At 40.7% G+C, this 22,775-nt stretch overlaps 1 protein-coding gene across 14 annotated transcripts in view; it reads left to right on the forward strand.

The window, feature by feature from the left end:
- Positions 1 to 22,775, forward strand: part of Catspere2 (cation channel sperm associated auxiliary subunit epsilon 2) — a 189,553-nt gene that overhangs the window by 21,453 nt on the left and 145,325 nt on the right. For all 14 annotated transcript variants that reach the window (XR_001785174.1, NR_160909.1, NR_155538.1 and 11 more), the window contains exons 3-5: positions 10,521 to 10,594; positions 11,308 to 11,377; positions 13,070 to 13,134. Coding sequence is in view for 2 of the 14 variants with exons in the window: in NM_001368822.1 (NP_001355751.1) it covers positions 10,521 to 10,594; positions 11,308 to 11,377; positions 13,070 to 13,134 (209 nt within the window). In the remaining 12 variants the exon portion in view is untranslated. The remainder of the gene's footprint in view (positions 1 to 10,520; positions 10,595 to 11,307; positions 11,378 to 13,069; positions 13,135 to 22,775) is intronic.

The following is a 22,775-nucleotide window of genomic DNA, read 5'->3' on the forward strand; positions in this document are numbered from 1 at the left end:
TCTGGGGCATATAAAGTTTGTGTGTCCAATGGGCCTCTCTTTCCAGTGATGGCCGACTAGGCCACCTTTGATACATATGCAGCTAGAGTCAAGAGCTCCGGGGTACTGGTTAGTTCATAATGTTGATCCACCTATAGGGTTGCAGATCCCTTTAGCTCCTTGGGTACTTTCTCTAGCTCCTCCATTGGGAGCCCTGTGATCCATCCATTAGCTGACTGTGGGCATCCACTTCTGTGTTTGCTAGGCCCCGGCCTAGTCTCACAAGAGACAGCTACATCTGGGTCCTTTCGATAAAATCTTGCTAGTGTATGCAATGTTGTCAGTGTTTGGATGCTAATTATGGGGTGGATCCCTGGATAAGGCAGTCTCTACATGGTCCATCCTTTCATCTCAGCTCCAAACTTTGTCTCTGTAACTCCTTCCAAGGGTGTTTTGTTCCCACTTCTAAGGAGGGGCATAGTGTCCACAATTCAGTCTTCATTTTTCTTGAGTTTCATGTGTTTAGGGAATTGTATCTTATATCTTGGGTATCCTAGGTTTTGGGCTAATATCCACTTATCAGTGAGTACATATTGTGAGAGTTCCTTTGTGAATGTGTTACCTCACTCAGGATGATGCCCTCCAGGTCAATCCATTTGGCTAGGAATTTCATAAATTCATTCTTTTTAATAGCTGAGTAGTACTCCATTGTGTAGATGTACCACATTTTATGTATCCATTCCTCTGTTGAGGGGCATCTGGGTTCTTTCCAGCTTCTGGCTATTATAAATAAGGCTGCTATGAACATAGTGGAGCATGTGTCCTTCTTACCAGTTGGGGCATCTTCTGGATATATGCCCAGGAGAGGTATTGCTGGATCCTCCGGTAGTACTATGTCCAATTTTCTGAGGAACCGCCAGACGGATTTCCAGAATGGTTGTACAAGCCTGCAATCCCACCAACAATGGAGGAGTGTTCCTCTTTCTCCACATCCTCGCCAGCATCTGCTGTCACCTGAATTTTTGATCTTAGCCATTCTGACTGGTGTGAGGTGGAATCTCAGGGTTGTTTTGATTTGCATTTCCCTGATGATTAAGGATGTTGAACATTTTTTCAGGTGCTTCTCTGCCATTCGGTATTCCTCGAGTGAGAATTCTTTGTTCAGTTCTGAGCCCCATTTTTTAATGGGGTTATTTGATTTTCTGAAGTCCACCTTCTTGAGTTCTTTATATATGTTGGATATTAGTCTCCTATCTGATTTAGGATAGGTAAAGATCCTTTCCCAATATGTTGGTGGTCTCTTTGTCTTATTGACGGTGTCTTTTGCCCTGCAGAAACTTTGGAGTTTCATTAGGTCCCATTTGTCAATTCTCGATCTTACAGCACAAGCCATTGCTGTTCTGTTCAGGAATTTTTCCCCTGTGCCCATATCTTCAAGGCTTTTCCCCACTTTCTCCTCAATAAGTTTCAGTGTCTCTGGTTTTATGTGAAGTTCTTTGATCCATTTAGATTTGACCTTAGTACAAGGAGATAAGTATGGATTGATTCGCATTCTTCTACATGATAACAACCAGTTGTGCCAGCACCATTTGTTGAAAATGCTGTCTTTCTTCCACTGGATGGTTTTAGCTCCCTTGTCAAAGATCAAGTGACCATAGGTGTGTGGGTTCATTTCTGGGTCTTCAATTCTATTCCATTGGTCTACTTTTTCTGTCTCTATACCAGTATCATTCAGTTTTTACCACAATTGCTTTGTAGTAAAGCTTTAGGTCAGGCATGGTGATTCCACCAGAGGTTCTTTTATCCTTGAGAAGAGTTTTTGCTATCCTAGGTTTTTTGTTATTCCAGATGAATTTGCAAATTGTTCCTTCTAATTCGTTGAAGAATTGAGTTGGAATTTTGATGGGGATTGCATTGAATCTGTAGATTGCTTTTGGCAAGATAGCCATTTTTACAATATTGATCCTGCCAATCCATGAGCATGGGAGATCTTTCCATCTTCTGAGATCTTCTTCAATTTCTTTCTTCAGAGACTTGAAGTTTTTATCATACAGATCTTTCACTTCCTTAGTTAGAGTCACGCCGAGATATTTTATATTATTTGTGACTATTGAGAAGGGTGTTGTTTCCCTAATTTCTTTCTCAGCCTGTTTATTCTTTGTGTAGAGAAAGGCCATTGACTTTTTTGAGTTAATTTTATATCCAGCTACTTCACCGAAGCTGTTTATCAGGTTTAGGAGTTCTCTGGTGGAATTTTTAGGGTCACTTATATATACTATCATATCATCTGCAAAAAGTGATATTTTGACTTCCTCTTTTCCAATTTGTATCCCCTTGATCTCCTTTTGTTGTCGAATTGCTCTGGCTAATACTTCAAGTACTATGTTGAAAAGGTAGGGAGAAAGTGGGCAGCCTTGTCTAGTCCCTGATTTTAGTGGGATTGCTTCCAGCTTCTCTCCATTTACTTTGATGTTGGCTACTGGTTTGCTGTAGATTGCTTTTATCATGTTTAGGTATGGGCCTTGAATTCCTGATCTTTCCAGAACTTTTATCATGAATGGGTGTTGGATCTTGTCAAATGCTTTTTCTACATCCAACGAGATGATCATGTGGTTTTTGTCTTTGAGTTTGTTTATATAATGGATTACATTGATGGATTTTCGTATATTAAACCATCCCTGCATTCCTGGAATAAAACCTACTTGGTCAGGATGGATGATTGCTTTAATGTGTTCTTGGATTCGGTTAGCGAGAATTTTATTGAGGATTTTTGCATCGATATTCATAAGAGAAATTGGTCTGAAGTTCTCTATCTTTGTTGGATCTTTCTGTGGTTTAGGTATCAGAGTAATAGTGGCTTCATAAAATGAGTTGGGTAGAGTACCTTCTACTTCTATCTTGTGAAAAAGTTTTTGCAGAACTGGAATTAGATCTTCTTTGAAGGTCTGATAGAACTCTGCACTAAACCCGTCTGGTCCTGGGCTTTTTTTGGCTGGGAGACTATTTATAACTGCTTCTATTTCTTTAGGGGATATGGGACTGTTTAGAAGGTCAACTTGATCCTGATTCAACTTTGGTACCTGGTATCTGTCCAGAAATTTGTCCATTTCGTCCAGGTTTTCCAGTTTTGTTGAGTATAGCCTTTTGTAGAAGGATCTGATGGTGTTTTGGATTTCTTCAGGATCTGTTGTTATGTCTCCCTTTTCAGTTCTGATTTTGTTAATTAGGATTTTGTCTCTGTGCCCTCTTGTGAGTCTAGCTAAGGGTTTATCTATCTTGTTGATTTTCTCCAAGAACCAACTCCTCCTTTGGTTAATTCTTTGAATACTTCTTGTTTCCACTTGGTTGATTTCACCCCTGAGTTTGATTATTTCCTGCCGTCTACTCCTCTTGGGTGAATTTGCTTCCTTTTTTTCTAGAGCTTTTAGATGTGTTGTCAAGCTGCTAGTATGTGCTCTCTCTCGTTTCTTCATGGAGGCACTCAGAGCTATGAGTTTCCCTCTTAGAAATGCTTTCATTGTGTCCCAAAGGTTTGGGTACGTTGTGGCTTCATTTTCATTAAACTCTAAAAAGTCTTTAATTTCTTTCTTTATTCCTTCCTTGACCAAGGTATCATTGAGAAGAGTGTTGTTCAGTTTCCACGTGAGTGTTGGCTTTCTGTTATTTTTTTTGTTATTGAAGATCAGCCTTAGTGCATGGTGATCTGATAGGATACATGGGACAATTTCAATATTTTTGAATCTGTTGAGGCCTGTTTTGTGACCTATTATGTGGTCAATTTTGGAGAAGGTACCATGAGGTGCTGAGAAGAAGGTATATCCTTTTGTTTTAGGATAAAATGTTCTGTAGATATCTGTCAGATCCATTTGTTTCATCACTTCTGTTAGTTTCAGTGTGTCCCTGTTTAGTTTCTGTTTCCATGATCTGTCCATTGGTGAAAGTGGTGTGTTGAAGTCTCCCACTATTATTGTGTGAGGTGCAATGTGTGCTTTGAGCTTTACTAAAGTTTCTTTAATGAATGTGGCTGCCCTTGTATTTGGAGCATAGATATTCAGAATTGAGAGTTCCTCTTGGAGGATTTTACCTTTGATGAGAACGAAGTGCCCCTCCTTGTCTTTTTTGATGACTTTGAGTTGGAAGTCAATCTTATCAGATATTAGGATGGCTACTCCAGCTTGTTTCTTCATACCGTTTGCTTGGAAAATTGTTTTCCAGCCTTTTATTCTGAGGTAGTGTCTATCTTTTTCTCTGAGATGTGTCTCCTGTAAACAGCAATATGTTGGGTCTTGTTTGTGTAGCCAGTTTGTTAGTCTATGTCTTTTTATTGGGGAGTTGAGACCATTGATGTTAAGAGATATTAAGGAAAAGTAATTGTTGCTTCCTGTTATTTTTGTTGTTAAAGTTGGCATTCTGTTCTTGTGGCTGTCTTCTTTTAGGTTTGTTGAGGGATTACCTTCTTGTTTTTTCTAGGGCATTGTTTCCGTTCTTGTATTGGTTTTTTTCTGTTATTAACCTTTGAAGGGCTGGATTCGTGGAGAGATAATGTGTGAATTTGGTTTTGTCGTGGAATACTTTGGTTTCTCCATCTATGGTAATTGAGAGTTTGGCTGGGTATAGTAGCCTGGGCTGGCATTTGTGTTCTCTTAGTGTCTGTATAACATCTGTCCAGGCTCTTCTGGCTTTCATAGTCTCTGGTGAAAAATCTGGTGTAATTCTGATAGGCTTGCCTTTGTATGTTACTTGACCTTTTTCCCTTACTGCTTTTAGTATTCTATCTTTATTTAGTGCATTTGTTGTTCTGATTATTATGTGTCGGGAGGAATTTCTTTTCTGGTCCAGTCTATTTGGAGTTCTGTAGGCTTCTTGTATGTTCATAGGTATCTCTTTCTTTATATTTGGGAAGTTTTCTTCAATAATTTTGTTGAAGATGTTTGCTGGTCCTTTGAGTTGAAAATCTTCATTCTCATCCACTCCTATTATCCGTAGGTTTGGTCTTCTCATTGTGTCCTGGATTTCTTGGATGTTTTGAGTTAGGATCTTTTTGCATTTTCCATTTTCTTTGATTGTTGTGCCGATGTTCTCTATGGAATCTTCTGCACCTGAGATTCTCTCTTCCATCTCTTGTATTCTGTTGCTGATGCTCAAATCTATGGTTCCAGATTTCTTTCCTAGGGTTTCTATCTCCAGTGTTGCCTCACTTTGAGTTTTCTTTATTGTTTCTACTTCCCTTTTTAGGTCTAGTATGGTTTTGTTCATTTCCATCACCTGTTTGTATGTTTTTTCCTCTTTTTCTGTAAGGACTTCTACCTGTTTGATTGTGTTTTCCTGTTTTTCTTTAAGGACTTGTAACTCTTTAGCAGTGTTCTCCTGTATTTCTTTAAGTGATTTATTAAAGTCCTTCTTGATGTCCTCTACCATCATCATGAGATATGCTTTTAAATCTAGGTCTAGGTTTTCGGGTGTGTTGGGGTGCCCTGGACTGGGCGAAGTGGGAGTGCTGGGTTCTAATGATGGTGAGTGGTCTTGGTTCCTGTTAGTAGGATTCCTACGTTTACCTTTCGCCATCTGGTAATCTCTGGAGTTAGTAGTTATAGTTGACTCTGTTTAGAGATTGTTCTTCTGGTGATTCTGTTACTGTCTCTCAGCAGACCTGGGAGACAGATTCTCTCCTCTGAGTTTCAGTGCTCAGAGCACTCTCTGCTGGCAAGCTCTCTTACAGGGAAGGTGCGCAAATATCTTGTTTTTGGACCTCCTCCTGGTCGAAGAAGAAGGCCCAAAACAGGGCCTCTCTCAGAAGCTGTGTTGCTTTGGCAGTTCCCAGAAGCTGTCAGCTTCTGTGGTGCGGACTCTCACCTGTGCAGACTAAAATCCTAAGTTCCAGGGAGTCCTGGAACCAAGATGGTGACCGCTGCTCCTGAGGCTGAGGCCGCCTCCCGAGCCAGGCGGACACCTGTCCTCTGGTCCGGACGGTGGCCGGCTGTCTGCGGCCCGCCAAGGGTGCTGCCTCAGCGGCTCTGTGCTTCTGCCCGTCCCAGAAGCTGTCTGGTTCTCTGGCGCACCCTCTAACCTGTTCAGACTAATTTCCTAGGTCCCGCGGAGTCCCGGAACCCAGATGGCGACCGCTGCTGCTGAGGCTGAGGCTGCCTCCCAAGCCAGGCGGACACCTGTCCTCTGGTCCGGATGGTGGCCGGCTGTCTGCGGCCCGCCAAGGGTGCTGCCTCAGCGGCTCTGTGCTTCTGCCCGTCCCAGAAGCTGTCCGGTTCTCTGGCGCACCCTCTAACCTGTTCAGACTAATTTCCTAAGTTCTGCTGAGTCCCGGAACCCCCTTATTTTTTTTTTTAAACAGTTTGTTTGTGCGAATGTTTTCTGCATGGATACATGTTTGCTTCTAGAAGTGAGAAGAGGATGTTGGATGCCGTAGAACTGAAGATAGGGGTGATTCCTCTGCAAGAGCAGCAAGTGTTCGAACCCTGAAGTGTCTCTCCAGCCCACTTTCATTCCTTTGAGACAGAGTTCCTCACTGAAACTTGAGTTCTCTGATTGGCTAGATAGCTAGGCAGCAAGGACCAGGGATTCTTTGGTCTCTGTTGCCACAGTGCTGCGATTACACAGGTTATTCCCTACCCAGCTTGTTATATGAGTCTTGGGGATTGAATTTAGGTCTTCATGTTTGCACAGTAAGCACTTTGCCAATCAACTAGCGTTCTCTGTCTCTGTCTCTGTCTCTCTCTCTCTCTGTCTCTGTGTCTCTCTCCCACAGTTACTAGGTTTGTTTGTTTTTCTTTACAAATAATTGTAAGCCTAAGAGAACCTGCATAGAAACATGGCATCCTTCATTTAGCTTCTTTCAGTAGTAACATCTTATACAATTGGCACAATATTGAATGTTGTTTTTAAGCAAAATCCCAATCATTTGATGTTACCAAATGAACCCTGAAGACCCAGGTTCCAGATGCTATAATGAAAAATCTCAGAGATGCAGAACAAGCACCCAGCTGACCTTCCTCAACCGACATTCCAGAAAGAAAGAGCCAGCTCTCCTCCACATTGTCTCAGAAACCCTTCAAACTCAATGTCCTCCCTTTGTACTTCCTGTGAGCCTATCTGTTCTCCTATCTTCCTCTTACTCTCTATGGTGTTTTCCTATGTTCATTCTCTGTCAACTGGCTGCTTGCTCAGTCTCTTGACCTGTGGTTGACTTTATTTACTCCCTCTTACAGTAAAGAGAAAGCACTTAGGTTAAAGGTGTGCACTAGGAATAAGCCACACCACAAATAGAGCCAGATTTTTCCAGTACACAATCTCAGGGTCTGCAGTGTGATCAATATCCTGCTGCAAGAGCATGTGGATTTGTTTCCTCATGCACTTGTTTGTATGTCCAGCTTTGTGCAGGTTTATCACATGTTTTTCCCATAATCCCCACCACAATTACATTGTAGAAACTGTGCTGTCCTGGGTCTCCCCTCCAGCTTCAGTTCCAGCTCTGGCTCTCACACTGTTACCATGGCCTCAGCTTCGGCCTCAATATCCTCGATCCCTGGAGGGTTGAAGTGTCCCATTTGGGGATGGAAGCTAATCAATCCCTTCTCAGAACTAGGGGAATACTTCTTGACTGCAGTCCTCCATAGACATTCCAGTTGGCACCACCATTGAGATCCAAGTGTTCAAGCACATGAGCCAAATGAGGGTGTAGTTCACTTTCAAACCACAATAGGAGTACATGTACTCAGAGTTTATTAGATTTATCAGACTGGCTTACAGCCTGTGGTCTGGGTAGTCCAACATTGGCTGGCTCCTGGTGGAAAGACCGAGAATACAGTAGTTGTTCAGTACAAGACACTTAGTATCTCAGCAGTACACTCTGGTGTTGGAGACCTGGGGAATTCCTAGAGACATTCAAGTTTTCCCTCTACATTGGAATCCTGAAGAAGTAGGTCTAACACCAGGAAAGGAATGTCTTAGCAACAGGATAGATTCACTTAACACCAAGAATCAGAGTTAACAGGTAAAAAGTAATAGCTTTCTTATTCATTTCTTGATCCAATCAAGAAAACCCCATCCTGTCTGCCCAGCTCCTTAGGTTATATTTGATTCTAGATATGATGAAGCTCATGACCAAGATTCGCCCGGACAACAGAGGTTTATAAACATTATATTTTTTCCTACAACTAAATGTTATTTTCTTTCTACAAACTCCTCTTTGTCTTTTCAAAAAGGTCTCCCTTCTTCAGGGAGATGTTCTCTTATTCTTATAATGACAACTGGGTTTGTTTTCAAATATATTTCTTTTATACACATCTGATGTTATTAATATCCTTTTAGCCATTACTTATGTGACATATGGTAAAATTTTAACATAAAATGCTACCACTGATTTTTTTCAAGTATTATTAGACTTAACATTGATTGTTTTCTTCCAAGAATCATTCAGAAATCCACTTTGTCTGATTTACTTTTGCTTTAAGATTACAGACTCTCTAGAGTTTTTTCTATGTAAGTTTATGAGGACTTTTCATTTTGTTTTGCTAATATTGAAAAGAATAGTAGTATACTTGCTAGTTTTGTATCAATTTGACATAAGCTATAGTAATCAGGTAGGAGGGAGCCTCGGTTGAGGAAATGCCTCCAGGAGATGCAGCTGTAAAGCATTTTCTCACTTGGTGATCAATGGAGGTGGTCCAAGCCCATGGTGGGGGGTGCCATCCCTGGAATGGTGGTTCTTGGTTCCATAAGAAGGCACTTTGAGCACACCATGTAAAGCAGTCTAATAAGCAGCACCCCTCCATGGCCTCTGCATCAGTTCCTGCCTCCAGATTCCCTCTGTGTTTGTCTTCCTGCCCTGACTTCCTTTGGTGATGAATAGCAATATGGAAGTGTGAGCTGAATAATCCCTTTCCTCCTCAACTTTCTTTTGGTCATGGTGTTTCATCACATCAGTAGAAATTCTAACAAAGACAAGTATGTATTAGCAATACTTCATTGAGGTTGGTTAAGCCTTTTTTATAAGTGTGGTCAATTTTGTTAATGTGAGAGTAAAATGTATATATTTTATATTGGTTAATGTCAGGAGTCTCTTTCTATAGCTTATTCTTTTTGTCTGGGTGTTCTATATTTGACCCAGACACACTGAGTTGCACTACTATTTCTGTTCTCTCCCTCTTCCCCATCCCCCTCTTTCTTTGTCTCTGTCTCCCTCTCACCCCCACAGTGTGTGTGTGTGTGTGTGTGTGTGTGTGTGTGTAGCTTTAGAAATAGGTAACCCATAAAGGTAGAAAAGGGTAACCCAAAAGTCATGATAGTGTTTGTGATGTGTGCTGGTATTCCTGGAGGGTAGAAGAGGAAGGAAGATTCCAGGACTGAATGAAGTTCCAGGTCCTTATGAGCCTGATGTGTGTTCTGGGAATCAACACTGACCCCACCCGAGGAGGAGCCATCTCTCCAACCTCAGATGTACTGACTGCCGATGTGTCACGAATTCTCCTTTGATATTCTTCTTCACTGAATTGTAGGAATAATAATATTTTAAAAATCACAACACGGGGTTTGAACCGACTGGTTTTATGTCAACTTGACACAAGCTGGAGTTAGCACAGAGAAAGGAGCCATCCTTGAGCAAATGCCTCCATGAGATCCAGCTGTAAGACATTTTCTCAGTTAGTAATCATGGGGGGAGGGACCACTGTGAGTGGTGTCATCTCTGGGCTGGTAGTCTTGTGTTCTATAAGAGAGCAGGCTGAGCAAGCCAGGGGAAGCAAGCCAGTAAAGAACATCCCTCCATGGCCTTTGCATCAGCTCCTGCTTCCTGTCCTGCTTGATTTCCAGTCCTGACTTCCTTTGGTGATGAACAGCAATGTGGAAAGTGTAAGCTGAATAAACCCTTTCCTCCCCAACCTGTTTCTTGGTCATAATGTTTGTGCAGGAATAGAAACTCCATCTAAAACAGGGTTTCTTCCTGCCTTTGACCTTTTATGTTCCTGGATGAAAGACACACACAGCCTTTTATTTTTAAATATGCCTTAGGCAGCAGCAACTATCCACCCTCCACGTTGTTATAATCTACTTTACTACTCATAATGTGGAGTTAATACTTTAAAATTTCCGTGTTCCATCTTGGCTGCTCTTAACTGCAGTTGGCCAGCCCACATGGACATGTTTTTATGGCACAGCTCTCCTCCCTCTTGCTTATTCGTCTTCTTCCATGGTGGCTGCTTTCTGCATCTCCTTCCTCTTCCTCATGGCCCTAGCAGAGGACCAAAACCCTGCCTGTGTCCCTTCTCCCCGGTTACTGCCTGCTGACTTGTTTACTTATCAGTCAGAATTAACTGGGTGCACAGTTCCTCAGTGTGTTACCTGCAGACTCTCTACTCTCTGTGGCTAACAGATTCGAGGGAAGCAGTCAACTATGCATGATATCAAAGGAACTGAAGTTTAGTTGTTTTTTTTAAAACAATAGAAACCAGAAAGTTGAATCCACAACCTAACACGGAGATGAACAGTGTTTTGTTGTTTTTATTAACATGAACTTCTGTCTCATTTCTTAGATTAAATTAGAGTATGAAGGAAACTCATTTGTGTCATGGAAAATACCAGAAAGCTGTAAAGTTGAAAACAATACGTAAGTATGTTTGTTGCTGTTGTTTTGTCTTATATATACGTCCATTTGTTCCTACATTACAAAAATGACATTCATTCACATAATGTTCTGACTTCAGTAAATTTCCTTCCACTAAACCTATGTGCAAAGAAAGGCTAGCTTAAGGAAAGCAGAAGGAAAAAGCCCTAGGGAGGTTTGAATAAAAATAGTCCCCACCCCCACACTGCTCTCCAATAGGCTCTACATTTGCCTGTTGAGTCCCCAGCTGACTGGTTGGAAGGATTAGGAGGTATTCAAGATATTCCTTGTTGGAATAGGTGTGTCCTTACTGAAGGAGGTGTGTCACTTGGGGTGGGCCTTCAAGTTTCAAAAGCTCATGCCTGGCAGAAGTGTCTCTCCTGGCCTGCTGTTCATGGATCAGAATACACAGCTCTCAGCTACTGATTCAGTGCCTGTCTGTTGCTCACCGTGATAGTAGACTAAGCCTTTGAAACTATGAGCATACCCCAACTAAAAGCTTTCTTTTATACTGAATTGTCTTTGGTCCGGGCATCTCTTCACATCAATGGAACAGCATCTTAGACAGTTGCTATATTAGAGGGTTTTTTTTTTTCTTGTTTTCTCTTTCTAGCACTCAGTTGAATTGCCTAAGCTTAAAAGTTGTGGGTGGATTTTTAATCACCCTCATATACATTTGTAACTTCTTCCTCTTCTTTGCCATTTCTGAACACTAGATCACCCAAGACAACACTACACTGCAAAAGGGCTGGAATTCACACGATAGAGCCAATTGCCAGAAACCAAGTAAGTTGATTTCAGTGATATTTCATTGAATCTTGAAAAGCCATCACAAGTACAGTTTGGGCTCTTTTGGGATAACAAAAGGCTTACATATTGAAAGGAAAAAGAGAAAAGAGACCACAGTAGCATTCTCCTTCAGCTCTCCTGTCATAAATTGCTTTAAACAATTTTAGTCGGAAATAAAAAGAAGACCTATTTGAAAGTTTCTGCCTGTCTGTCACTATTTTTCATATCAATATAAATTGTGAAATGATATCTGATTTTTACTTCAGTTTCCATTTTTAATTGTTTGCTTCCCTCCCTCCCTCCCTCCCTCCCTCCCTCCCTCCCTCCCTCCCTCTCTCCCTCCCTTCCTCCTTCACTCACTCATTCGTTTTGCTGAGGGTTAGATACCAGGCCATGCACATGCTTGGAAATGTTGCATCATTTAGCTAGCACCCAAATCCTTACTACTTAGCTTCTTCATTCTCTAGTCTGCTAGAGTCTGTTAATGGTACACTTGGATGAGTAAGTCTCAGTTACACATGGTGATGGCAATGGGAAACCAAAGGCAAACTCCATACTTAGACTTTCCTCCACTTATTTTCCTTTAATTCAAGAAAACACATGAACGCAGATGATTTTTGCTGGGCATGGTGGTGCACGCCTTTAATCCCAGTACTCGGGAGGCAGAGGCAGGTGGATTTCTGAGTTCGAGGCCAGCCTACAAAGTGAGTTCCAGGACAGCCGGGGCTATACAGAGAAACCCTGTCTTGAAAAACCAAAGAAAAAGAAAAGAAAGTGACAATGAGTCTGCTGGTGTGTGAAACAGACAGAGACTTGTGACTACCTAAAGCATCTCCACACATTGTCAACATTCTCCGTCCCCTGGGCCCTTGAGAACTGCTGAGCCAGATGAGTGATAAGAGTTGAGTGTGAAAAAGAGAGAAAGACATGATAGAGGCAGTGAGGAGGGCAAGTTGCCTGACTTGCCACTTAGTTTAGTACATACAGAGGAGCTGAGGAGTTAAACAACTGCTGCAGTAAAAATCTGTTAATAAATCCTGACGTGGGGTATCTTCTCGCATTTGAACATTTCTGTTCCCAGATGAAAGTATACACACATTCTTGATATTTCTGTTTTTTAACATGCCTTAGGAAGCACACTAGCTGGGCAACTGCCTACCCTTCATGCTGTTAGAATGTATTCGCCTGTTGATAACCCCAAGCTGTTGCTCATTATTTCTGTGTGTCACCTCTCCCTCTCCCCCTGCCCCTCCCCCCTCTCCCTCTCCCCCTGCCCCTCCCCCCTCTCCCCCTGCCCCTCCCCCCTCTCCCTCTCCCTCTCCCTCTCCTTCTCCCTCCCTCTCCCTCATGGTTCTCAAGCCCAGGAATCTAGATCCCACCTATCTCTCTTGTGCCCAGCTACTGGCTGCCAGTATATTTATTCACCAATCAGGATTAACTTGGGGGCAGGGTCCCAGAGGCTACTTGCAGACACCATATTTTGGAGGCCAGCACTTAGCATTACAGTAAACAGTAAAAGACAAAAACCTCAAGAACCTTCTGTAGGTGTGGTATTAATTCTAGTCTGAAATCTAGTTCGCTTTATTCTTAGGTAAGAAACAGCCCTCTGTGACATTTAGGCTCATGCCGATATCTGAATCTATTTCAAATATTACATAATTTTTCATTTGTATTTTCTCTTCCATCCAGGAAGTGGAACGGCATCTGACTGTGGATAATTCTTATATTTGCTACTTGTGGTATTTCACAGTTGTGTAAGTGGAACATAATATAAATATAATTAAGGTTTTCAGAGTATTTAGCTCTTGCTTAAAAGAAAATCAATCACAAAGCTGCATGATCTACATCATGGTTTGCGTACATACATCTATTCACCAACCAAGATATTCTCGAATGTATTGTCAAAGTTGTGTTGAGTTAGAAGTTTTAAAAATATCAACTACAATTTGAGGACTCACTGAAGGTTCATATCTGTCTGTTTTTTTCTCGTTTTTCTTTTTCTATTTTTAGTTTTATGTTCCTTGGTACTTTGCTTGCATATATGTCTGTGTGAGGGAGCACTCCTGGAACTGGAGTATCTGACAGGTATGAGCTGCCGTGTGGGTGCTGGAATTGAGCTCGGGTTGTTTGAGAGAGCAGCCAGTGCTCTTAACCACTGAGCCATCTCTCCAGCCCCCTCAGTCTGTTTTTATACAGGATCTCCCTGTAAACCTCAGGCTAGCCTGAACTTAGCTTATAGACCAGGATGGTCTCCATCCTGTGATTATCCTTTTGCATCTCCTTCTAGAGGGATGTGACCATGAAGTGTCCAGTGATGTCCAGCTTCAGCTTTATACACATATTCTTTCTCTCAGTCTTCATAATGATGATAGGCATGTAAGAACCATTATTCTTATTTAATAGATAAGGATGGTATGATTGGGTGGGTTGAATATGAGATCCAAACTGCAAAGGTGCTGGAAGACAACACTAGACTTGACCTTTCAGACCATGGCTATCATCTATTTTTTTCCCACATTTTTTATTAGATATTTTCTTCATTTACATTTCAAATGCTATTCCAAAAGTTCCCTATACCCTCTCCCTGCACAGCTCCCCTACACACTCACTCCTACTTCTTGGCCCTGGAGTTTCCCTGTCCTGGGGCATATAAAGTTTGCTAGACCACGGGGCCTCTCTTCCCAGTGATGGCCGACTAGGCCATCTTCTGCTACATATGCAGCTATAGACACGAGCTCTGGGAGTACTGGTTAGTTCATATTGTTGTTCCACCTATAGGGTTGCAGACCCCTTGAGCTCTTAGGTACTTTCTCTAGCTCCTATATTGGGGGACCTGTGTTCCATTCTATAGATGGCTGCGAGCATCCACTTCTGAATTTTTCAGGCACTGGCAAAGCCTCACAGGAGACAGCTATATCAGCAAAATCTTGCTGGTGTATGCAATAGTGTCTGCATTTGGTGGCTGATTATGGGATGGACCCCTGGGTGGGGCAGTCTCTGGATGGTCCATCCCTTTGTCTTAGCTCAAACTTCTACAACTTCTTCCATGGATATTTTATTCCCTATTCTAGGGAGGAATGAAGTATCCACATGTTGGTCTTCCTTCTTGATTTTCTTGTGTTTTGGAAGTTGTATCTTGGGTATTCTAAGTTTCTGGGCTAATATCCACTTATCAATGAGTGCATATCAAGTGACTTCTTTTGTGATTGGGTTACCTCACTCAGGATGATATTCTCCAGATACATCCATTTGCCCAAGAATTTCACAAACTCATTGTTTTTAATAGCTGAGTAGTATTCCATCATGTAAATGTACCACATTTTCTGTATCCATTCCTCTGTTGAGGGCCATCTGGGTTCTTTCCAGCTTCTGGCTATTATAAATAGGGCTGCTATGAACATAGTGGAGTATGTGTCTTTATTACCAGTTGGAACATCTTCTGGGTATATGCCCAGGAGGGGTATTGCTGGATCTAGTGGTAGTACTATGTCCAGTTCTCTGAGGAACCGCCAGACTGATTTCCAGAGTGGTTGTACAAGCTTGCAATCCCACCAGCAATGGAGGAGTGTTCCTTTTTCTCCACATCCTCGCCAGCATCTGCTGTCATCTGAATTTTTGATCATAGCCATTCTGACTGGTGTGAGGTGGAATCTCTGGGTTGTTTTGATTTGCATTCCCCTGATAATTAAGGATGTTGAACATTTTTTTTCAAGTGATTCTCAGCCCTTCCGTATTCCTCAGTTTAGAATTCTTTCTTTAGCTCTGTACCCCATTTTTAATGGGGGTTATTTGAATTTCTGGAGTCCACCTTCTTGAGCTCTTTGTATATATTGGATATTAGTCCCCTATCAGATGTAGGATTTGTAAAAATTCTTTCCCAATCTGTTGGTGGCCTTTTTGTCTTATTGACAGTATTTTTTGCCCTACAGAAGCTTTGCAATTTTATGAGGTCCCATTTGTCAATTCTTGATCTTATAGCACAGGCCATTGCTGTTCTGTTTAGGAATTTTTTCCCCTGTGCCTATATCTTCGAGGGTTTCCCCCACTTTCACCTCTATAAGTTTCCGGGTCTCTGGTTTTATATGGAGTTCTTTGATCCACTTAGATTTGAGCTTTGTACAAGGAGCTAAGAATGGATCCATTCACATTCTTCTACATGATAACCGCCAGTTGTGCCAGCACCATTTATTGAAAATGCTGTCATTTTTCCACTGGATGGTTTTAGCTCCCTTGTCAAAGATAAATTGACCATAGGTGTGTGGGTTCATTTCTGAGTCCTCAATTCTATTCCATTAATTTACCTGTCTGTTGATGTGCCAGTACCATGCAGTATTTATCACATTTGCTCTGTAGTACAGCTTGAGGTCAGGCATAGAGGATTCCACCAGAGGTTCTTTTATTGTTGAGAATAGTTTTTGCTATCATAGGTTTTTTATTACTCCAGATGAATTTGCAAATTGCCCTTTCTAACTCAGTGAAGAATTGAGTTGGAATTTTGATGGGGATTGCATTGAATCTGTAGATGGCTTTCAGCAGGATAGCCATTTTGACTTTATTAATTCTGCCAATCCATGAGCATGGGAGATCTTTCCATCTCCTGAGATCTCCTTCAATTTCTTTCTTTAGATACTTTTGAAGTTCTTGTCATACTGATCTTTCACTTCCTTAGTTAGAGTCACACCAAGGTATTTTATATTATTTGTAACTATTGTGAAGGGTGTTGTTTCCCTAATTTCTTTCTCATTCTGTTTATCCTTTGTGTAGAGAAAGGCCACTGATGTGTTTGAGTTAACTTTATATCTAGCTACTGCGCTGAAGCTGTTTATCAGGTTTAGGAGTTCTCTGGTGGAATTTTTAGGATCACTTATATATACTATCATATCATCTGAAAACAGTGATGTTTTGACTTCTTCCTTTCCAATTTGTATCCCCTTGATCTCCTTTTGTTGTCGAATTGCTCTGGCTAGGACTTCAAGTAGTATATTGAATAGGTAGGGAAAAAGTGGTCAGCCTTATCTAGTTCCTGATTTTAGTGGGATTGCTTCCAGCTTCTCACCATTTACTTTGATGTTGGCTACTTGTTTGCTGTATATTGCTTTTATCATGTTTAGGTATGGGCCTTGAATTCCTGATCTTTCCAAAATTTTATCATGAAGGGATGTTAGATTTTGTCAAATGCTTTCTTAGCATCTAACGAGATGATCATGTGATTTTTGTCTTTGAGTTTGTTTATATAGTGGATTACCTTGATGGATTTCTGTATATTAAACCATCCCTGCATCACTGGGATGAAACCTTCTTGGTCATGATGGATGATCGTTTTGATGTGTTTTTGAACTTGGTTTTTGAGGATTTTATTTAGTATTTTTGCATCGATATTCATAATGGAAATTGGTTGAAGTTCTCTTTCTTTGTTGGATCTTTGTGTGGTTTAGGTATCAGAGTAATTGTGGCTTCATAGAATGAATTGGCTAGAGTACCTTCTGTTTCTCTTTTGTGGAATAGTTTGAGGAGAGTTGGAATTTGGTCTTTTTTGAAGGTCTGATAGAACTCTGCACTAAACCCATCTGGTCCTGGGCTTTTTTTGATTGGGAGACTATTAATGACTGCTTCTATTTCTCTAGGGGAAATGGGACTGTTAAGATCATTAATTTGATCCTGATTTAACTTTGGTACCTGGTAGCTGTCTAGGAAGTTGTCAATTTAATCCAGGTTTTCCAGTTTTGTTGAATATACCCTTTTTTTAGTAGGATTTGATGATGTTTTGGATTTTCCCAAGATCTGTTGTTATGTCTCCTTTATCATTTCTGATTTTGTTAATTAGAATACTGTCCCTGTGTCTTCTAGTTATTCTGGCTAAGGGTTTATCTATCTTGTTGATTTTCTCAAAGAACCAGCTCCTGTTTTTTTAATTCGTTGAATAGTTCTTTTTGTTTCCACTTGGTTGATTTCAGCCCTGAGTTTGACTATTTCCTGCGGTTTACTCTTCTTGGGTGAATTTGCTTCCTTCCATTCTAGAGCTTCTAGGTGTGCTGTCAGGCTGCTAATGTATGCTCTCTCTAGTTTCTCTTTGGAGGCACTCAGAGCTATGAGATTTCCTCTTAGTACTGCTTTTATTGTGTCCCATAAATTTGGGTATGTTGTGGCTTCATTTTCATTAAGCTCTAAAAAGTCTTTAATTCTGCATCTAACGAGATGTTCATGTGGTTTTTGTCTTTGAGTTTGTTTATATAATGGATTACATTGATGGATTTTCGTATATTAAACCATCCCTGCATCCCTGGAATAAAACCTACTTGGTCAGGATGGATGATTGCTTTAATGTGTTCTTGGATTCGGTTAGCGAGAATTTTATTGAGGATTTTTGCATCGATATTCATAAGAGAAATTGGTCTGAAGTTCTCTATCTTTGTTGGATCTTTCTGTGGTTTAGGTATCAGAGTAATAGTGGCTTCATAAAATGAGTTGGGTAGAGTACCTTCTACTTCTATTTTGTGAAATAGTTTGTGCAGAATTGGAATTAGATCTTCTTTGAAGGTCTGATAGAACTCTGCACTAAACCCATCTGGTCCTGGGCTTTTTTTGGTTGGGAGACTATTAATAACTGCTTCTATTTCTTTAGGTGATATGGGACTGTTTAGATGGTCAACTTGATCCTGATTCAACTTTGGTACCTGGTATCTGTCCAGAAATTTGTCCATTTCGTCCAGGTTTTCCAGTTTTGTTGAGTATAGCCTTTTGTAGAAGGATCTGATGGTGTTTTGGATTTCTTCAGGATCTGTTGTTATGTCTCCCTTTTCATTTCTGATTTTGTTAATTAGGATTTTGTCCCTGTGCCCTTTAGTGAGTCTGGCTAAGGGTTTATCTATCTTGTTGATTTTCTCAAAGAACCAACTCCTCGTTTGGTTAATTCTTTGAATAGTTCTTCTTGTTTCCACTTGGTTGATTTCACCCCTGAGTTTGATTATTTCCTGCCGTCTACACCTCTTGGGTGAATTTGCTTCCTTTTTTTCTAGGGCTTTTAGATGTGTTGTCAAGCTGCTAGTATGTGCTGTCTCCCGTTTCTTCTTGGAGGCACTCAGCGCTATGAGTTTCCCTCTTAGAAATGCTTTCATTGTGTCCCATAGGTTTGGGTACGTTGTGGCTTCATTTTCATTAAACTCTAAAAAGTCTTTAATTTCTTTCTTTATTCCTTCCTTGACCAAGGTATCATTGAGAAGAGTGTTATTCAGTTTCCACGTGAATGTTGGCTTTCCATTATTTATGTTGTTATTGAAGATCAGTCTTAGGCCATGGTGGTCTGATAGGATACATGGGACAATTTCAATATTTTTGTATCTATTGAGGCCTGTTTTGTGACCAATTATATGGTCAATTTTGGAGAAGGTCCCGTGAGGTGCTGAGAAGAAGGTATATCTTTTTGTTTTAGGATAAAATGTTCTGTAGATATCTCTGAAGTCCATTTGTTTCATAACTTCTGTTAGTTTCACTGTGTCCCTGTTTAGTTTCTGTTTCCAATATCTGTCCATTGATGAAAGTGGTGTGTTGAAGTCTCCCACTATTATTGTGTGAGGTGCAATGTGTGCTTTGAGCTTTACTAAAGTGTCTTTAATGAATGTGGCTGCACTTGTATTTGGAGCATAGATGTTCAGAATTGAGAGTTCCTCTTGGAGGATTTTACCTTTGATGAGTATGAAGTATCCCTCCTTGTCTTTTTTGAAAACTTTGGGTTGGGAGTCGATTTTATTCGATATTAGAATGGCTACTCCAGCTTCTTTCTTCAGACCATTTGCTTGGAAAATTGTTTTCCAGCCTTTCACTCTGAGGTAGTGTCTTTCTTTTTCCCTGAGATGGGTTTCCTGTAAGCAGCAGAATGTTGGGTCCTGTTTGTGTAGCCATTCTGTTAGTCTATGTCCTTTTATTGGGGAATTGAGTCCATTGATATTAAGAGATATTAAGGAAAAGTAATTGTTGCTTCCTTTTATTTTTGTTGTTAGAGTTGGCATTCTGTTCTTGTGGCTGTCTTCCTTTTGGTTTGTTGAGGGTTTACTTTCTTGCTTTTTCTAGGGTGTGATTTCTGTCCTTGTATTGGTTTTTTTCCATTATTATCCTTTGAAGGGCTGGATTCGTGGAAAGATAATGTGTGAATTTGGTTTTGCCATGGAATACTTTCGTTTCTCCATCTATGGTAATTGAGAGTTTGGCAGGGTATAGTAGCAATGGCTTGTGCTTTAAGATCGAGGATTTAAGATCGAGGATTGACAAATGGGACCTCATGAAACTGCAAAGCTTCTGCAAGGCAAAAGACACCTTCAACAAGACAAAAAGACCACCAACAGATTGGGGAAGGATCTTTACCTATCTTAAATCAGATAGGGGACTAATATCCAATATATATAAAGAACTCAAGAGGGTGGACTCCAGAAAATCAAATAACCCCCTTAAAAGATGGGACTCAGAGCTGAACAAAGAATTCTCACCTGAGGAATACCGAAAGGCTGAGAAGCACCTGAGAAAATGTTCAACATCCTTAATCATCAGGGAAATGCAAATCAAAACAACCCTGAGATTCCACCTCACACTAGTCAGAATGGCTAAGATCAAAAATTCAGGTGACAGCAGATGCTGGCGAGGATGTGGAGAAAGAGGAACACTCCTCCATTGTTGGTGGGAGTGCAGGCTTGTACAACCACTCTGGAAATCAGTCTGGCGGTTCCTCAGAAAACTGGACATAGTACTACCGGAGGATCCAGCAATACCTCTCCTGGGCATATATCCAGAAGATGCCCCAACAGGTAAGAAGGACACATGCTCCACTATGTTCATAGCAGCCTTATTTATAATAGCCAGAAGCTGGAAAGAACCTAGATGCCCCTCAACAGAGGAATGGATACAGAAAATGTGGTACATCTACACAATGGAGTACTACTCAGCTATTAAAAAGAATGAATTTATGAAATTCCTAGCCAAATGGATGGACCTGGAGGGCATCATCCTGAGTGAGGTAACACATTCACAAAGAAACTCACACAATATGTATTCACTGATAAGTGGATATTAGCCCCAAACCTAGGATACCCAAGATATAAGATATAATTTGCTAAACACATGAAACTCAAGGAGAATGAAGACTGAAGTGTGGACACTATGCCCCTCCTTAGATTTGGGAACAAAACACCCATGGAAGGAGTTACAGAGACGGAGTTTGGAGCTGAGATGAAAGGATGGACCATGTAGAGACTGCCATAGCCAGGGATCCACCCCATAATCAGCATCCAAACGCTGACACCATTGCATACACTAGCAAGATTTTATTGTAAGGACGCAGATGTAGCTGTCTCTTGTGAGACTATGCCGGGGCCCAGCAAACACAGAAGTGGATGCTCACAGTCAGCTAATGGATGGATCATAGGGCTCCCAATGGAGGAGCTAGAGAAAGTAGCCAAGGAGCTAAAGGGATCTGCAACCCTATAGGTGGAACAACATTATGAGCTAACCAGTACCCCGGAGCTCTTGACTCTAGCTGCATATATATCAAAAGATGGCCTAGTCGGCCATCACTGGAAAGAGAGGCACATTGGACTTGCAAACTTTATATGCCCCAGTACAGGGGAATACCAGGGCCAAAAAGGGGGAGTGGGTGGGCAGGGGAGTGGGGGTGGGTGGATATGGGGGACTTTTGGTATAGCATTGGAAATGTAAATGAGTTAAATACCTAATAAAAAATGGAAAAAAAAGTCTTTAATTACTTTCTTTATTTCTTTTTTGACGAAGGTATCATTGAGTAGAGTTTTGTTCAGTTTCTACGTGAATGTTGGCTTTCTATTATTTATGCTGTTATTGAGAATCAGCCTTAGTCAATGGTAATCTGATAGGCTGCATGGGATCATTTCAATATTTTTGTATCTGTTGAGGCCTTTTTTTGACCAATTATATGGTCAATTTTGGAGGAGGTACCATGAGCTGCTGAGAAGAAGGTATATCCTTTTGTTTTAGGATAAAATGTTCTGTAGATATCTGTTAAATCCATTTGCTTCATAAGTTCTGTTAGTGTCCATGTGTCTCTGTTTAGCTTCTGTTTCCATGATCTGTCCATTGGTGAGAGTCGGGTGTTGAAGTGTCCACTATTATTGTGTGAGGTACAATGTGTGCTTTGAGCTTTACTAAAGTTTGTTTAATGAATGTGGCTGCCCTTGCATTTGGAGCATAGATATTCAGACTTGAGAGTTCATCTTGGTAGATTTTACCCTTGATGAGTATGAAGTGCCCCTCCTTGTCTTTTTTTCTTTTTGATAACTTTGGGTTGGAAGACAATTTTATTCAATATTAGAATGGCTACTCCAGCTTGTTTCTTTGGACCATTTGCTTAGAAATTTGTTTTCCAGCATTTTACTCTGAGGTAGTGTCTGTCTTTATCCCTGAGGTGGGTTTTCTGTAAGCAGAAAAATGTTGGATCTTGTTTGTGTAGCCAGTTTGTAAGTCTATGTCTTTTTATTGGGGAATTGTATCCATTGATGTTAAGAGAAATCAAAGAAAAGTAATTGTTGCTTCCTGTCATTTTTGTTGTTAAAGTTGGGAATCTGTTCTTGTTGCTATCTTCTTTTAGTTTTGTTAAAGGATTACTTTCTTACTTTTTCTAGGGTGTAGTTTCCGTCCTTCTGTTGGTGTTTTCCCTTTATTATCCTTTAAAGGGCTGGATTCATGTAAAGATACTGTGTGAATTTGGTTTTGTCACAGAATACTTTGGTTTCTCCATCTATAGTAATTGAGAGTTTTGCTGGGTATAGTAGCCTGGGCTGCCGTTTGTGTTCTCTTAGTGTCTGTATGATATCTGTCCAGGATCTTCTGGCTTTCATAGTCTCTGGTGGGAAGTCTGATGTAATTCTAATAGGCCTGCATTTATATGTTACTTGACATTTTCCCCTTACTGCTTTTAATATTCTGTCTTTATTTAGTGCATTTGTTGTTCTGATTAGTATGTTTCGGGAGGAATTTCTTTTCTGGTCCATTCTATTTGGAGTTCTGTAGGCTTCTTGTATGTTCATGGGCATCTCTTTCTTTAGGTATAGGAAGTTTTTCTTCTCTAATTTTGTTGAAGATATTTGCTGGCCCTTTAAGTTGAAAATCTTCATTCTCATCTACTTCTATTATCCGTAGGTTTGGTCTTCTCTTTGTGTCCTGGATTTCTTGGATGTTTTGAGTTAGGATCTTTTTGCATTTTCCATTTTCTTTGATTTTTGTGTCCATGTTCCATATGGAATCTTCTGCACCTGAGATTCTCTCTTCCATTTCTTGTATTTTGTTGCTGATGCTCACGTCTATGGTTCCTGATTTCTTTCCTAGGGTTTCTATCCCCTGAGTTGTCTCCCTTTGGGTTTTCTTCATTGTTTTTACT

This window comes from Mus musculus, chromosome 1 (assembly GCF_000001635.26).
Source record: "Mus musculus strain C57BL/6J chromosome 1, GRCm38.p6 C57BL/6J".
NCBI lineage: Eukaryota > Metazoa > Chordata > Mammalia > Rodentia > Muridae > Mus > Mus musculus.